General features: G+C 35.8%; 1 protein-coding gene across 1 annotated transcript in view; it reads left to right on the forward strand.

Moving 5' to 3' along the window:
* Positions 1 to 19,489, forward strand: part of LOC309838896 (disintegrin and metalloproteinase domain-containing protein 5-like) — a gene marked incomplete at both ends in the record, with an annotated part of 144,038 nt that overhangs the window by 112,646 nt on the left and 11,903 nt on the right. The window contains 3 exons of the mRNA XM_082680312.1: positions 2,311 to 2,397; positions 3,116 to 3,227; positions 18,164 to 18,323. Coding sequence (XP_082536438.1) covers positions 2,311 to 2,397; positions 3,116 to 3,227; positions 18,164 to 18,323 — 359 coding nt within the window. The remainder of the gene's footprint in view (positions 1 to 2,310; positions 2,398 to 3,115; positions 3,228 to 18,163; positions 18,324 to 19,489) is intronic.

The following is a 19,489-nucleotide window of genomic DNA, read 5'->3' on the forward strand; positions in this document are numbered from 1 at the left end:
AAAGGTAGATAATTTATTTCTGCCTCTCATACAGAAGCTAGTTAGCAGCCTAAAAACTCATACACACCTAATACAATCCCTTACAGTCACACTCATTTTCTTTTTAAAGTGACAAAAATGAACAAGTTAATACAACCCAAAGGTATAGCCATTCTGTAATATATAAACTAAGCAAAATTGTATGTGTATACACATGTGTATATGCATATATACAAGCACTCACAAATATATACACACCATGAGCAGACTTACTGACTTGGTCAAGAATCAGAAACAAAAACAAAGCAACAAAAAACCAAAATGAGAAGAAAAAAACTCAGAGAAATGGAGAATCAGCCAAGTTAAATTTTTGATGCCACTTGGGAATCACCCTACTTTAGAGGCATTAGGTGAAAGAATGTTGAAATACAGTTGTTAGGTTCGAAGTAAAATCTGCTAATGTCCTATAGAGTAATAAAACCGTAATTTCGGGTTATCATTTCAATCAGACAAAACTCATTTACATATCGGCCAGACAAAAACTATGTTAACATATAAGTTCACAAAATCTAGGCTCTTATCAGTACTGACTAGCAAGTTACACAAAGTACATTCCTTAAATAATTAAATAACCTTTAGGTTTACCTTAGATGGGTCCTTTAATGAATGTTCAAAAATGACATTGAAAAGAAATGTGGTTCTCCAATTTTCTCTATTTACAAGTGTGGACAATTTTTAACAGGTATATTAGCAATATTCCAGCAATATTTGTTTTTAATGACCTCCACACCTCTTTTTAACAGCAACATTACTTTTAAGTAATTTTTATACAGCTCATTTTTTTATGTTCGGCAATATGTAATCAAGTGCTCTTGCATGCACTATAGGGAGTAATTTTTTAGCTAACATTTGAAGATCTCATGTGAATACTAGTTTGGGGTGAGTAAGTTATTATATGATCAAGCATTTTTCCTCCTTTGGAATGTTTTTGCAACAACTTTCTTGAATTGTATTCATTGTTTCAATAGAACCTTCAAAGTTACACTGATTTTAACTTCTTATAATCAACTCTGATTTTTTTCTGATTGGTAGATGAATGTTTTAATTAAATTGAATACTATTTTTACAATATTATATTCTGCTGTAACATATTATAGTTATCACTTATGTTATACATAAGAACAAGAGAACAGTATTAACAGTTAATAATATAGCATACTATAATTTTAGAATGTTTTAGAATGTTCTAATATCCTATAAACAAACAATATATCTAACAACCATTTAATGTTCTAATGAATCCTAGAAATTATTAATCCCAAGAGCTACTCTGGAAAATTAAATAAATTTACATTTCTTTTGAGAGAAAGTCTCAAGGTTTGCTTGCTCAATTCAAATTTATTTTTATATAATGCTCTTTGGTAATAGTGCAAGAAAATAATCCAAGTATCTGTCACATCTTGCTCATTTGGAAACATATAGATACAAATAAGACCTGAGATCTCTCTCCCCTTGAAATGTAAATGATATTGGCTCAAATCTCTATTTCAGAATTCTGATCCTCTTCTTTCTGCATACCCTGTTATTATGATCCAAAGACACAACTCACCAAAGAACAAAACTCTTTCGTAAAGTATTGACTTTACTGAAAAATTTTGTATAATTGGGAAAGGTCACACAATTTAATGCCATAAATTAGGACAATGTAATTCACACATTAAACATTCCTTTTCTTAGAAGGCCTTTTAGCCATCTCACCCATGGGAGTCTCTCATTGTCCTATTACCTCATATAACTACCTGTTATCCTTGCTTCTCATTTTTTTCCCCATATGGAATAGTAATTTACCTTCCTTTGCTCCTCATACCAATGATTTTAGTACCTCAGCCTCCCACTCGATGCTTCTTAACCCTGACTGCACATGATAATCACCTGGCCCCTGGCCCCAGAGATTTTAATATAACAGTCTCAGGAGGTACCCAGGCCCGTGTATTTTTTAAATGCTTCTCAGATAATTATTGAACTGAAGGGACTAATCAAATTATTTTTCCAGATATTTCTCTTTCTAAGAGGACTTCTGGTGCTAGATGGTAAGAAAATAAAAGTTTCAACTTCTTATATAAGACTATACATTTACAATCTGAAAGCATATAGCTTATTTCACATTTATTTCAATGCAGTCACAATTATTACTTTATGTTTTGGATTTTTATGCCAATTCTTGGTAATACAAATTCTTGAATTTTCTTGAGTTTTTTCTTATGTATTATCTATGCACACAATCTGATGGTTTGACTGAATTTGTTTTTTACTTCTTTTGCTTTCTTTCAGTATTGTCTGAGATTTAAATGTGTAGAGCTTAAATACCATGTCAATGTTCAGAGTTGCAGTTCTACCAGAGATTGTAATTCAAATGGAGTAAGTAATTTCAGTTTTCATTTTAAGCAACATGCTTTGAACAATTCAATAAACAGTTTGGAGATTTAAAGAAATCATTTGAATAATTTTTTTGATCACTTTCATGCTGCTTGGTGTCATTTAACAGTTTGTAAATTATAACTTCAATCTTATCTTCTTGAGAAATCTTGCCAAACTGTTTATTAGAGAAGATAAAGTAGAAACATTTAAGATGATTCTGGATGTATAAGATGTTTGGTAAATATGTGGGCTGGATGTGCTATAAGCACTATGTGTTACCATCTAACCAAAATGATCTTATTTTTACAGAGAGAAGGCAGGAAATGGTAAATAAAGGTCATTAGGATTTTCTTGCTGGTCTTGCTCATTAATTTAGTGTCTGGGCTGTTCTGTGAAGCTAGGAAGTAAATGATAATTAGAGGCATGTTACTGGTGATTGACAATAGTTTGGTCTGGCTGTGGGGAGAGTTGAAAGAATTTATTTGGCAAAAGAATTTATTTGGCAAAAACTGATTTGGCAACAGAAGCCAGATATACTTGCTACAGTATGGGAAATGTCAAGAGAAAATTTGTTGAATTTGTCTATTTAAGGTAAATTCTCTGGAATGGATAAATTCTCTGGAATAAATTCTCTGTTGAATACGTGTAGAATATTAATTGGCCTCTATTGGAAACCATCTTTGTACATAAAAATTGTTCTATTTTCTGATTATTCTAGGTCTGCAACAATTTTAACCATTGCCATTGTAGAATGGGGTTTGCTCCTCCTCGTTGCAAGCCGATGGCAAAAGATTTTGGAAGTATTGATGATGGACACAGGAGGAAAGTTGGTTAGTGTCTTTAAAACTTTATTAATCAAAGACAATATGTAAGACAATAAATTACGGTTGTAGGTTCCAAGTCACATTGCAAAGCAACTAATGTCAACAAATACGGTTTTACTTTACTTGTAAGACTTTAAAAGACTCTAAGACAGTTAAGTTTGAACTCTTCTTTATATATCAACACTGACATTGTCTAACAAAAAGTGTAACTAGTGGTAGGAAATTTTAAAAGTAGAAATTCCCGTGCATATAATTTGATTAGTTAATTTAGATTATTCACTTTGTATTGTCTCATATATTCCTAGTTTTAAATGATGTTAGTAGTCATTGTAATATTAATGCCACCAGAATCTTTCAAGGCTACTCCTTTCTCCTGCATTTTAGGGGCTACAATCTCATCTTTAGAAATTTCCCTTTAGGATATCCCCTCTAGGGTTCCTGAGTAGTATTTTGAGATCAAGCAGGCCTGGATGAGACTGGGAACAGGTGGGGGATGGTCCCTGGTTCCAGAAGGTTATTGGAGCCCACCTAAACTAACCTGGGAGAAGAGGAGGTCTGTCTACCTTTACAAACCCTTTTTCTTTTGGGGCAATTAAATGGTGAACTCCTGGGCAGACTTATGTGTAACTTGACTATTAGTGGGGGGCATACCTAGGGTGAGTAACTTTTCAGACAGCTAAAACACAGCTGTATCAGACTGTGTATCAGACCAAAAAATAAACATAATCATTTAACATATACAACTACACGTATATTATTATTTTCACATAAATATGTTGAAAGAATAGGCATTTATTTGAAATTGTATATTATTCTGTACTGTGTACTTTTGTTACATAAATTGCTATTATTTAAGTGAAATAGCAATAGAACTAGTAAACAGTGCTGATCAATAGTAGTTTATAGAACAACCAATTAAAAAATAAAATATGTGAGCAAAAACAGCAATGCTTTATAATGAGAATATTTTATAATGTAACCTCTGATACAGCAATTTATTTTACCTCTTTTTAAAAATTCTTTACTAGATATTTAAATTTTGCATGGTTATCTTATTGTTTATTCTTAAGATACATAAACATAGGACTTTTAGAAAGGAGAAAGAATATAAATATGATAGGAATGATTAAAGATATGCTCATATTTAATGAAAATAGCATTGACATGCTTCCTTCTGTGCCATAATACAGTCAGACATATTTTTGATTTTTGGTTTCATTTTCCAGTTATACTTTTCTGAACTGCTTGCAGCCTATAAGACATTCTTCTTTTAAGTAGTAGCAAAATGGAATAGAATCAAATGTAAAATTCATTTTGACTTGAAGCTCTGTTTTAACAAACCCACATTTACTGAATTCTGGTGTCAGTCCATCATGGTGGCATTAAGCTAAGTATCTTGACAAAAGCATTTGAGCATGGGATACTTGGGTCTTATTTACTAGATACAGCAGGTTTTCAGGCTTGGAAATATTATTTTGCAGCTCTTCAAAACTCATTCTCTTTGTTTCTACAGGCTTATTCTAGTAGGCCACCTCTCTGTCAATCAGCTCCTTTGCATATTTAAATTCATCTTATAGGCTGTCCATGTCTATAAGGCCCATCATATTTATACACTCCAAAGCACATTGGATGTCATGTGTTAAATCTCTCTTTCTCAGGGAGCATGCTTTAAAGCACAGAAGTAATCTTAATTAGTGAAATCTAAGTTGAATTCCACATAAATTACAGTTTTAATAAAGGAACTGAGAAGGTCCTTCTTAACTTGCTTACCCATTTCTGGTTACATTTTTTTGAGTTCTGAAGCAGTCTTATTTCCAAAAATATGAGTCATTTTTTCATTGTATGAGTTGTCACAACCTGTGCAAATCATAGAACTACCCAGGTGCAGTCAGTGCATCCTTTTCTATAATCCTGATGGCCCCTTCACAGGTCATCAGATTGTTTTGGAGAAATAGCACATAAATTTCTGCTTCACTACACACTTTTTTTCCTATTCTCATCCTCTATGAATTTCAAAATTAGAGAAGTACATTCTTCTTGTCCAAACTTTTAAAGATAAGATTTTACATCTTAAATATTTTAACATATCTTTTATGGTCAGTAAGGAGTACAGTCGTCTTCTACACTTGTTTAAGGAAGCAATTTCTTTCCATTTTGTGAAGTTAAAAAAAAAATTCTTGGTAAGTGCTTATGCGTTTTGAGGAAACTGAAACTGACTGAAACTTTCATTATGAAAGCCTTTATATCACAGGAAAACAAATCACACTCCTTTTGGTGTTGTGTACCAGGTGTACAGGACATTTGGCAAGTGAGATCTTTTTCTTTTCTTCATTAAGAAAATTATAGACTGAACGGAACTTGCAAAAATTTACATTTGCCCTGTCTGCTAACTACACATATAGATGAGCAAAGTCTAGTTTGTATTTGAGCAAGATAGCAAAAATCTTTTTGTTTTATATGGTTTTATTAAAATTTTCATAGAAATTCAGAAGCCTATTTGAAACTCTGTTCTGGAAACCAAATTACCTAAGAGCTGGGGGGCAATATTTTGCTGCCACATTCACTTGGTAAAATGTGACAGAATCATTACTTCACTGTGAGGAGTCAACAGATGTTATCAAAATAACTCCTTTTTCTCCCATTGGGCATTTTAGTTGCAATCTATGAATCTGGAAATGTAATTTCACTCAGTTTTGTAGAGCAATCAAGAAACTGAATGAATAGATAAAACATTTTTGTTCTTGTGGTGTACCCAAACTAATTCAGTGGTAGCTATTTTTATTTGAACATTGCTATCTTTTGGGAAGACAATTTGTGTTTTTCATTTAGGAAACAGAAAAATATGATTGACTTAGAAATACTTGCTTGTCTCACTGCAGACATTTGAGATTCCATCTCCATATGTAGCTTTCACAGCTCCTTCTCCACCATACCCAAATCCAAATATTTTTAATTGAGATATAACTGATGTATAACATTACATTAGTTTCAGGTGTACAACATAGTGATTTGATATTGTATACCTTGGAGAATAATCACTGTAATGAGTCTAGGTAACAGCTGTCACCATGCATAGTTACAAATTTTTTTTTTCTTGTGTTGAGAACTTTTAAGTTCTAATCTCTTAGCAACTTTTAAATAAGCAACACTGTATTATTGAATGCTTCTGCACACTAAGCGGAGATGTCGGCACAGCCGTTTCACACTGGGCACTCTGGTTTGAAGTGTTGGGTGCAAAGCCTCTGCACTCGACACCTTATGAGGGAGTGAAACAAGACTAAGCACAAAGGGAAAAAAAAGGAGGCAGAGAAAAGATGGCTGGGTAGAAAGACGTTAGTTACCTCACCCTCTCTCACAAAAACACCAGAATCACAACTAACTGCTGAACAACCATCAACAGAAAAATACTGGAACCTACCAAAAAGGATACCCTACATCCAAATATAAAGGAAAAGCCACAACAAGATGGTAGGAGGGGCACAGTAGTGGTAAAATCAAATCCCATACCGATCGGGTGGGCAACCCACAAACTGGAAAATAATTATATCGCAGAGGTTCTCCCAAAGGAGTAAAAGTTATGAGCCCCATGTCAGGCTCCCCAGCCTAGGGGTCTGTCATTGGTAGGAGGAGCCCTCTGAGCATCTGGCTCTGAAGGTCAGCGGGGTTTGATCACAGTAATTCCACAGGACTTGGGGAAACAGAACCTCCACTCTTGGAGGGCATACACAAGGTCTTGTATGCACCAGGTCCCAGGGAAAAAGCAGTGACCTCATAAGAGCCTGGACCAGACCAACCTGCTGGTATTGGAGGGTCTCCTGCGCAGGCTGGGGGTGGTTGTGGCCCACTGCAGGGACAAAGACACTGGTGGCAGTAGTTCTGGGGCGTACTCATTGGCATGAGCCCTGCTGGAGGCTGCCATTTTCTCACCAAGACCTGGCCCCACCTAACTGCCTATAGGCTCCAGTGCTGGGATGCCTCGTGCCAAACAACAAGCAGGATGGGAGCATAACCCCACCTATCAGTGAACAGGTTGCCTAAAGTCTTCCTGAGCCCACAGCTTCCCACTAAACACACCCCTTGACATGGCCCTGCCCACCATAGGGACAAGACCCAGTTCCACCCACCAGTGGGCAGGAACCAGGCCCTCCCATCAGGAAGCTGGCACAAGTCCCTTAGACCAGCATCATCCACCAGGGGGCAGACAGCAGAAGCAAGAAGAATGACAACCCTGCAGCCTGTGGAACAGAAACCACAATCACAGAAAGTTAGACAAAATGAGATGGCAGAGGAATATATCCCAGAGCAAGGAACAAGATAAAACCCCAGAAGAACAAGTAAGTGAAGTGGAGATAGGCAATCTACTCAAAAAAGAATTCAGAGTAATGACAGTAAATATGATCTAAAATCTTGGAAAAAGAATGGAGGCACAGACTGGGAAGATACAAGAAATGGTTAACAATGAGCTAGAAAATCTAAAGAACAGACTAACAGAGATGAACAGTAAAATAACTGGAATGAAAAATACACTAGAAGGAATCAATAGCAGAATAAATGTAGCAGAAGAACGGATAAGTTACCTGGAAGACAGAATGGTGGAAATCACTGCCAGGGAACAGAATAAAGAAAAAAGAATGAAAAGAAATGAGGAGAGTCTAAGAGACCTCTGGGACAACATTAAATGCATCTCATTATAGCAGTCCCAGAGGAGAAGAGAGAGAGAAAGGACCTGAGAAAATATTTGAAGATATAATAGCTGAAAAATTCCCTAACGTGGGAAAGGAAACAGTCACCCAAGTCAGGAAGCGCAGACTCTCAGGCAGGATGAACCCAAGGAGAAACATACTGAGACACATAGTAGTCAAATTGATAAAAATAAAAGACAGAGGAAATATAAAAAGCAACAAGGGAAAAGCAACAAATAAAATGCAAGGGAATTTGCATAAGGTTATCAGCTGATTTTTCAGCAGAAACTCTACAGGCCAGAAAGGAGTGGCATGATATATTTAAAGTGAAAGGGAAGAACCTGCAACCAAGAATACTCCACCCAGCAGGGCTCTCATTCAGATTTGACAGAGAAATCAAAAGCTTTACAGACAAGCCAAAGCTAAGAGAATTCAGCACTACCAGACGAGCTTTGCAATAAATGCTAAAGGAATTTTCTAGGTGGAAAAGAAAAGGCCACAACAAGAAACAAGAAATATATGAATGGAAAAGCTCACCAGTAAAGGCAAATATATAGTAAAGGTAGGAAATAATCTGCACACAAATATATCAAAACCGGCAATTGTGAGAAGATAGTACAAATGCAGGATATTGGGAATGCATTTGAAATTAAAAGACTGGCAACTTAGAACAATCTTGTTTATATATACACTGCTATATCAAAACCTCATGGCAACCCTAAACTGAAGATCTGCAGTAGATACATGCACAAAAAGAATAAGGGATCCAAACACAACAGTAAAGTTAGTTATCAAATCACAAGAGAAGAGAACAAAAGAGGAAGGGAAGAAAAAGACCAAAAAACCCCAAAACAATTAAGAAAATGGCAATAAAAACATATATATTGATAATTACCTTAAATGTAAATGGATTAAATCCTCCAACCAAAAGACAGAGACTGGCTGATTGGATAGAAAAACAAGACCTATATATATGCAGTCTACAAGAGACCCACTTCAGATCTAAAGACACATACAGATGGAAGTGAGGAGATGGAAAAAGTTATTCCATGAAAATGGAAATCAAAAAAAAGCTGGAGTGGCAATACTCATATCAGACAAAATAGACTTTATAATAAAGACTGTTATAAGAGACAAAGAAGGACAGTACACAATGATCAAGGGATAAATCTAAGAAGACATAACAATTGTAAATATATATGCACCCAACACAGGAACATCTCAATATATAAGACAAATGTTAACAGATATAAGAGGAGAAATTGATAGTAACACAATAATAGTGGGGGACATTAACACCCCACTTACACCAATGAACAGATCATCCAGACAGAAAATCAATAAGGAAATACAGGCCTTAAATGATACATTAGATCCTATGGACTTAATTGATATCTATATATCATTCTATCTGAAAACAGCAGAATACACACTGTTTTCATGTGCACATGGAGTATTCCCAGGATAGATCACATCTTGGGCCACAAAGTAAGCCTCAGTAAATTTAAGAAAATTTAAATCATATCAAGCATCTTTTTTGACCACAGTGCTATGAGATTAGAAATCAACTATAAGAAACAAACTGTAAAATACTGTATTATTTACTACAGTCACCATGATGTACATTAAATCCTCATGATGTATTTATTTTGTAAGTGGAAGTTTGTACCTTTTGACCCCCTTCAGCCAATTTGCTCATCCCCCACCCCAATGTGTGGCAACCACCAATCTGTTCTCTGTATCTATGAGCTTGTTTTTTGTTTTGTTTTGTTTTTTAGATTCTACATGTAAGTAAGATCATATGGTATTTGTTTTTCTCTGTCTGACTTATTTCATTTAGCATAATGAAATATATGAGCCTTGAGGCTCATCCATGTTCTTGTAAATGCCAAGATTTTATTCTTTTTATGGCTGAATAATATTTCATTTTATATATATATACATATATCACATTTTTGGTCAGGATGATGGATGATTGTTTCCATATCTTGGCTGCTGTAAATACTGCTGCAATGACCATGGAGGTATACGTATCTTTTTAAGTTAGTGTTTTCATTTCCTTTGGGTATATACCCAGAAGTCGAATTGCTGGATCATATGGTAGTTATATTCTTAAATTTTTTGAGGAACATGCATGCTGTATTCCATAGTGGCTAACCCAATTTACATTCCAACCAACACTGCATGAGGGTTTCCTTTTCTCTACATCCTCACCAACACTTGGTATTTCTTATCTTTTTGAGAATAGCCATTCTGACAGGTGTGAGGTAATATCTCATTGTGGTTTTGATTTGAATTTTCCCAATGATTTGTGACGTTGAGCATCTTATCATATACCTGTTGGCTATTTGGATGTCTTCTTTGGAAAAATGTCTATTCAAATCATCTGCCCACTTTTTAATTGGATTTTTTTTTGTTTTGCTCTTAAGTTGTATGACATCTTTGTATATTTTGGATATTAACCCCTTATCAGATGTATGATTTGCAAATATATTTTCCCATTCACTAGGTTGTCTTTTCATTTTGTTGCTAGTTTCCTTTGCTGTGAAATAGCTTTTACATTTGATGTTTTGCTACTTGTTGATTTTTGCTTTAGTTGCCTTTGCTTTTGGTGTCAGATTCAAAAAATCATCACCAAGATTAAAGTCAAGGAGTTTACTGCCTATATTTTCTTCTAGGAGTTTTATGGTTTCAGGTCTTACATTCAACTCTTTAATCCATTTTGAGTTAATTTTTATGTGTTGTGTAAGATAGTGGTCCAGTTTCACTCTTTTACATGTAGCTGTTCAGTTTTCCCAACACAATTTATTGAAGAGACTATCCTTTCTAGATTGTATATTTTTGGCTCCTTTGTTATATGTTAATTGACCATATATGCATGGTTTATTTCTAGGTCCAAATTATTTTTGGCATGTTGTACAATATGCTATGTTTTGGTTACTTACATATCTAATCTAGTTGTATACGTTCTTCCATCTGTCACTAGGAACAGTCATTTAGCCTTGTTGTTCAGTGATGTCTGGGTCATGCTGGTGTTAGTATTGTCGTCATTCTGATTTTTATTATCTGAGCTCTTAGAAAAGATCACAATATTGACAATATGAAAAATTAGTGCTATCTTGACACAAAGCACAACAGTTAATCCACAGACTAAGTCAAAGATGTACTGTTCACATTAATGATTTCAATACCCTTAGGTTGCACACTTAAGTCACATCACTCAGAGTGAACATCAGTAGTCAGAGTTAAAAACAGCAACAGCAACTGCAGATAATCTATGCTATATTCACTTGACACCAAAACAATGTTGCTTTTAGTTCCTGGGTATTTTTTTTTAAGCTTCTGTATGAATTTTGTTTTGTGCTTCCAAACTTCCAAGCCAGTTTCTAAAAATCAGAAAATTTCCCATCCTGTTAATGGATGCCCCGGTATATAAGGCTTTCCTGACAACACTTGGAACAGTGCCAGGCCAACAGTCATGGTTAGTTACCCTAGGCCACTTTAGGTCCAAATGGCAGTACTGTGGTTGCACCTGAGCCTGGGCTCAGAGGAAACCTTCCAATACAACTAGTTTCTTTTAGTCAGCTGCCGTAGGCTGTATTCATCCCCTCTATTCTGGGGCCTGTAGGTCTACCCCGAAAGCCCTGGGCTGGTATGCCAGCTGACTGCCTGTTCTGTGCCCAAATTATCTCCTTGGGGCCCTGTACCCAGTCAAGGAAACCCTGGGCTGCTGATGGGCCTGGACTCCATGTGGGAGACGCCCTTGTGATGCTGAATGCATTTGGGGGCATAAAGAGTTTGAGAGGCAAGGTGATCCCAAGGAATCCAAGTTTGCTTTATATCCTCCTTTTATTTATTTTGAATATCACTGACTTATGTTAACAGTATATGGCCTGGAAAAACCTCAAATTATGGAATTTATCCTGGCCTTATTTGTAACCAGTATCTTATTGTCTTTTGTTAATATTTCATGGATATTTTCAAAGAATGTGTAATCTGTTTTTACAGCATTACATACAAAGATATAACATATGTACATAATTAAATATAATTAAATATATATGTGGTTGTGTGTATGACTTACTTGTTTGCATATTCTAGAATCTAAATCCTCATATATTTTTGTTAACTTGTCTACTTGGTATATAAAATTTATACATCAAGTTTATTTAATCTTATATTATAATTTTTCTTTTAATAATTTTTATATAATCTTAACCCCAGAAGTTAACCACTACTAATATTATATATTATTATTGATTTTTCAGGTGTTATTATCAACCTTTTAAATCTATGACAAGCCAACAGTAAAAAAATTTCCACTCGCATTTCTTTAATTTCATGAGGCTTCCCAATTATCTTATGGTTGTAGGAAATTTATAATTATTCTGCATATTTTTCTTTCATTACCCTTGACAATCACTTCTAGTGATATTTTTGACCTTTTCTAACACACATACATTTTTATATGTATATGTTTAATTGTTAAACATGCATAACATAAAATTTACCATTTTAACCATTATTAAATGTATGAATCAGTGACATTAAATATATTGGTGTACACTGTTGTAAACCCACCATCCATCTCCAGAACTCTTTCATCTTGCAGAACTGGAACTCTATATTCATTAAACGATAATCCCCCATTCCTCTCTTCCTCAACCCCTGGAGGCCACCATTCTACTTTCTGTTTCTATGAATTTGACCACTTTCACATACCTTATAGAAGTGGAATTATACATTATTTGTCCTTTTATTTATGGTTTGTTTCATTTAACATAATGTCTTCAAAGTTCACCCATGTTGTAGCATGTCAAAATTTCATTCGATTTTAAGACCATATAATATTCGGTTGCATGTATATATCACATTTGGTTTATCCATTGATCTGTTGATGGATACCTGGCTTACTTCCGCATTTTGACTATTGTGGATAATGATGCTGTGAATGTGGGTGTACAAATATCTGTTTGAGTCCATGCTTTCAATACTTTGAGTATATACCTAAATGTAGAATTGCTGGATAATATAGTAATCCTATATTTAACTTTCTGAGGAACCACCAAACTCTTTTTCATAGAGGCTGAATCATTTTACATTCTCATCAATGAGTTTTCTAATTTCTCCATATCCTCACCAACTTTTCTTTTTATAGTAACCAACCTAATGAGTGTAAAGTGATAACTCATTGTGGTTTTGATCTCTCTATGGGTATATCAGGATCTATGGATCAAAAATTGCCAGTTTAATTTTTAAGAATATCATCATTTTGTTGAATGTTGTTATCGGAAGATCTGTTGTATTTTATTATCTTTTTTTTTTTTTTTTTTTTTTTTTTTTTTTTCAGTACGTGGGCCTCTCCCGTTGCGGAGCACATGGATCACGGGCCCAGCCACTCCGTGGCATATGGGATCTTCCCGGACCGGGGCACGAACCCGTGTCCCCTGCATTGGCAGACGGACTCTCAACCACTGCGCCACCAGGGAAGCCCGATCTGTTGTATTTTAAATTGCTACTTTTTATTATAGGAAACCTGATTTTTTGTGTGTACGTTTTATCAATGGACTATCATCATTTTCAAAAGGCTTTTAGTTGATTTTTTTAGGGGGTTGATATTTTTTAAATGATATGAACTGAAGTTAATAATTTTGCCACACCTTTTTAATAATAATTTTCCTTTCTTTCCTCTTCTTCAGTTAATTTCACCTTATCTCTCTCTCATTTCATAATTGTATTGGGTAATCCATTCAGAATAACAGGAAATCATCATGAAAGAGGCTATCATTACTTCTTAGGAATACTTCTAATATTGTCTCATGAAAAGGCTGCTCCTTTTGATTCAATGTTTATCTTGTTGAGAAAATATTTCTCTCTCCCAATTTTATTTAAAATCAGGAATGTATTTTGGGCTTTATTAGATATGTGTAAGGCATCTATTGAACTGATTATATTGTCTTATATTGCCTTTGAAGATTTTCTAATACTAAACCATCTTGTCTTCTAGTCTGAAGTTCTCTAGACTATTAGGTAATGAATATCGCTAGGAAGGAAAGTGTTTTTTTTGAAGTACAGTCAATTTACAATGTATTAGTTTCACGTTTACAGCATAGTGATTCAAAGTTTTTATAGATTATAGTCCATTTAATGTTATTAGGATATTGGCTCTGTTCCCTGTGCTGCACAAATATAACCTTGTAGCTTATTTTCTACATAGAAGTTTATACCTTTTAATCCCTTTCCCCTCCCCCCTTCCCACTGTCCACTGGTAATCACTTGTTTGGTGTTCCACAGCTAGTTCTCCCTTCAATGGATGGCCTAGGGAATAAATGACCTCATCCATTCTTTCATGAAAATACACTATTAGTCTGCTTGGTTGCCATAACAAAATGCTACAGACTGGGTGTCTTAAACAATAGAAATTTATTCTCTCATAGCTGTGGAGGCTGGGAACCCATGATCGAGGTGCTGGCAAATTCGGTTTCTGGTGAGAGCTCTCTTCCTGGCTTGCATATGGCTGCCTTCTTGCTGAGTCCTCTGTGTGTGTGGAGGGAGAAAGCTCTCTGGTGTCTCCTCCTCCTCTTATAAGAACATCAGTTCCATCAGATTAGGACCCCACCCTTATGATCTCAACCCTAATTACCTCCCAAAGGCCTCATCTCCAAATACCATCACACTGGGGTTTAGGGATTCAAATCAGCATATGAATTTGGGGGAACACTATTCAGTCCATAACATTCCATCGTATGGCTCCCCAAATTCATGTCCTCCTTTTATGCAGAATGTGTCCACCCCATCTCAGTAGCTCCAAAAGTCTTAACCCGTTTCAGTATAAATTCCAAATACAACGTCTCTTCTAAATATCATCTACATCAGGAATGGGTGAGACTTGAGGTATGATTCATCTTGAGGGAAAATTCTTCGCCATTTATGAACGTGTGAAATCAGACAAGTTATGTGCTTCCAAAAAACAAAGGTGAGACAGGCATAGGATAGACATTCTTGTTCCTAAAGGGAGAAATTGGAAAGAAGAAAGGGGTGACAGATCCCAGTAAATACAAATAAAACCTAGCAAGGCAAATTCAATTCGATTTTAAGGTTGGAAGATAATCCTCTTAGGTTTGATTTTCTGCCCTCCAGGCCCATTGGGGTAGCAGCATAACCCCAGAGCCTGCAGTAGAGGCTACCCTACTCCTTCAGCTGTGGATAGAGGCCCCATCCATACTGCTCTTTGGAGTGGCCCTGCCCCTCTCAACCACTGGGCGGGGGAGCTTGGCCCAGCAGTGTTTCTGCTGGTGTAATCTCATCCTTATTCCTGAGGTGGTTCACATGCACAGTCTCTTTATCAGATGATTTTTCCATCCACACTTTTGGTATGTTCTCTCTAAAACATGTTTTCCCATTTTTTGCAATATGGATAGACTGAGAATTCTCCAAATCTTTAAGTTCTGGTACCTCCCTGTGTAACGCTTACTTCTTCAATTTATCTCCTTCTCTCACATATTACTATAAGCAGTCAGGAGTACCCAGACTACATCTTCAACATTTCACTTAGAAATCTTCTCAGCTATTATCCAGTTTCATGGCTCACAAGTTCTATCTTCCATAAAACACGAGGTTACAATTTAGCCAAGTTTTTGGCCACTTTACAGCAGGAGTTGCCTTTTCTTAATCATTTTCCTTTTCTGTCTAAAATCTCACCAGAAACAACTTTCATGTAAATATTTCTACCACCATTCTGTTCATGATTATCTTTTTACTCTCTAAGAAGATGTAGGCTTTCTCTTCTGCTCTCCTCTTTTCTCCCTGAGCCCTCACCAGAGTTGCTTTCACCGTCCATGTTTCTACCAACAGTCTCTTCAGATTAATCTAGGAGTTTTCTAAAATGTGCCTCAAAATTCCTCTAGCCACTACCCATTACGAGTCCCAAAGCCATTTCCACATATTTAGGTATTTATTATAACAACACCCTGCTTCTTGGTACCAAAATCAAAATTCTCCAGAGAAACAGGATCAATAGTATGGAGAGAGAGAGAGAGATGTTTTAGAAGGAACTGATTGGCTCATGTGATTACGGAGGCTGACAAATCCCAAGATGTGCAGAGTGAGTCAGTAAACTGCAGCTCCAGGAGAGCCAATGGTGCAATTTTTGTGTGAAGGGCAGCAGGCCTGAAGGTCAGGAAAGCTGATGTCTCAGTTTGGGTACCTCAGGCAGGAAGGATCTTCCCATATCCACTGGAGGGTCAGTGTTTTTGTTTTATTAAGGCCTCCAGGATGAGGCCCACCCACGTTAAAGAAAGCTACTGCTTTACTCAGTCTACTGATTTGAATGTTAATCTCATTTGAAAACACCCCATAGAAACACCCAGAATAATATTTGACCAAATATCTGAGGTCATCGTGGCCCTGTCAAACGGATGCATAAAATTAACTGTTACATATATGAACAGTGTTTGCTAGAGAAAGATAACAGGAGTCCCTCTCTATAAAATGTTTTTGGCAGGATATACTTATCCGTATATATAGATTATTCTAAGTAAACCTGGACTTATGGTGGAATAGCTGGCTGGAGAAACTTGGTAATCATGTAAACTGTGTAACTAACAGTGCAAAAGTGAAATGACTATTTATGAGCAATCTTGTGTCTACTTTACACAAAGCTCTCCATCTGTGTTTTCTGTAATCAGTCTGAATGTGGCACAGGGTGGAGGATAGGGAAGCTTTGGGAGCTGCCGCTGATGCATGCTGGCTCCTCCAGGGAAAAATCTTTTATTTCTATACCTGATATTTACCCATGAAGTTTGGTATGGGTAAGATCTATGTTTTGGGGAGTTTGATATGACAGTTAAACGCTTGAGTCATAAAGGCTAAGACACTTTGGGGTCATAAAAGGAAGGAGGTGAAAAACCATGAACAATAGTTAAATGACTGGATGATTCCCTGAGGCATCTTTAGAAGGAGGTAGAAGCCTTGAGGCAGATTATTGGGGACTAGTTTAACCAATGGGAAATGGAGATTCCGAGTAATTAACTTAATGAAGGTCACCAAACTGAGAGGAGAGTTAGTAGAAAATATTCTTTGTTGGCTGGTATAAATAAGTAGTGCTTGTTAAAACTAGACAGTATAAGCGAAAGAAGTGAGACCAGTTTTTCCTACTTAGACTTCCAAGGCCACCTGGGCATATATTACATTCATTTTCAAATAACCCATGTGGTATCACTGATTACCCGGAAGACTATACACATAGCTGAGAATCAATCTGCAGTATATGGCCAGAGAGGCTGATCTCTTCATCTGATTCACTTGTTTTCTAATTACAAATATCACGTAATCTTTGTCTCGAAGATACTGGGAGCCCCAAGCGCATGCACAAAGCTGACTGAAAAAGAAAATGTTGCTCCTACCTTGAACTTGCTTAAAACAAACACATGGGGGAAAAGGGAGAAGTGCTCGGACAGTAGTAGGAGAAGTATTTTGAGCCTCAGCGGTCATCCACACTGTAGCTGGGGAGTTGCTCTTCTGACCGTCAGCTCCTCCAGTGCGGCGAAGTGATAGAGTCACAGTTCATATCAAATAAAAGGAAGCATACCAACGAATTGTGGAGAAAGCAGAACTCGATACGTTATGAATCCGGAAAGGTGAATGCAGATGTCAGCTGAGAATCTACAAGAACAGATGAGGAAAATGTAGATATTAGCACTAGTCAGTCAGAAGTGGGTCAAAGCCAAGCTTAGCCATGCATTCTATAAAATAATTCTAGAGCCATTTTAACAATTTCCTATTGCTGCATATTTGATTAACGAACTTAAGTTTAGAGACTACTGATTTTTAATTTTTAGGAAAAAAATTGTAGTAATGTAAGAGAAATTAAATGCCAGATACCCCAGATTTAATTCTCACATACAGGTACAATCCAATACTCTTTGTGATATACATGTTTGAGCCTCGGAAACTCTGTATCAGAACAGAATTGAAGAAATACTTGCAAGTATTAAATATGTGGTCCATGAAAGAACATTACTACCTTCAATCAAGGAAATCACCATTGGGTGGAAGTTTGAAAACTCAAAAACATCAGTAAAGCGCTAGTAACAGCCCATTTTATATATTAGTTTAGGTTTTCAGATTTTATTATATTCACAGTCTATGTGAATGAAATTTTTAGTTTTGGGGAATATTGTTGGTAATGATACCCCTCCACCTTTTGATTTGGTTAATAAAATCTCTGACATAATTTGAAATGGATGCTTTCCATTCTAGGTAAAAAGTTATTGCTGCAGAGATCTCTCAGTCATCCAAAACACAGATTTCAACTGATTTTCTACACTTCTCTACCTGTGTTCATCATTATTATTGCTATTATAATAAACCAGAGTAAAATAAGGGAGCTATGCTACAGAGGAGAACCTGAAAGTGAGAGGTATATATATTTTAATTCTTATTAAATTAAATAAGTCAAGCAAAAAGTAGTCAGGTTTCATCAGGAATAAGCTAAAACTGTAGGTAAAACAATATGAGTATGGCCCAGGGATACATTTCAAACTAGCTTGGTGTTTTCATGTTTTCTCTGGTTTTACTCATTACTAAAACCATTCATTTTACCACCAGTATCACTTGAAGAGGAGATATGGGTGCCAAGGGTATTGTGGAGGTTTATTCGTCCTCTTAATCCACTGATTCTGTCTAAATAGTCAAATTGTCCATAAGCTTCATGAGAATAAATAACACTGCATTTAAAAAGTAAATAAATAAATAAAATTTTAAGATATAGATCCTCAGACCAGTGGTAAATAACTTTATCAGAACACCCCACTCAACTAGATATAATACCTATGAACCTGCCTGCATAATATTTATTTTCCTAATTATTGCTGATTTGTCCAGTCATTTCTCAGCTAGAAATTACATGTGTAATTCATACTAATCAGGTTAGGAGACAGGAGGAAGCATCATGGAGTGGGGAGAAAATTATATTTAGCCTCAGAAAACCTGGTTTCAACTCCTAAATCTTACATATCTTGCTAACTATGATATCTTGAGCAAGGGATTTAATCTTTATGTTCTTAAAATTATTCTCTATAACTCTACAAAATGTGAGATAATAGCTTTCCAATGTATCATAAACTTTTGGGTACACCAAATTAATAAATGAAATCACCATATTATCTGTAAACAGTTACACAACTATTTAAACATCATTATTGAGCCCCTTAGTCATAATTTACTGTATTCTTCCAGAGAGGTATTTACCTCTAGTTTTACCTTCCAAGAAGTGATATGAAGAGAAGATCTGAGTATGTTACGAGAGGATGAAAGAAATCTGTAGAAATATATGGAAAAATTAACTGAAATTTTTGACTGCTACTTTATGGTTTTGGTTTAATTTGGCCTGAGGAGTTAGTGATATCATAGAATCAGGGGGCCTATCTGTAAAATTGAGTAAATGTGAAATGAGGATGTGAGGATTTTGTCAACAAAGCAAGGTGGCTGATGGCATTTGTTCTAATATTGAGATGGTACCAGTTTTATTTTATTTTGCTGGAAGGAGACATTTTATGTAGTGAATCACTCTGTTTCTTTGAAGAA

The sequence above is a fragment of the Grampus griseus genome (genome assembly GCF_964374135.1).
Source record: "Grampus griseus genome assembly, chromosome: 21".
NCBI lineage: Eukaryota > Metazoa > Chordata > Mammalia > Artiodactyla > Delphinidae > Grampus > Grampus griseus.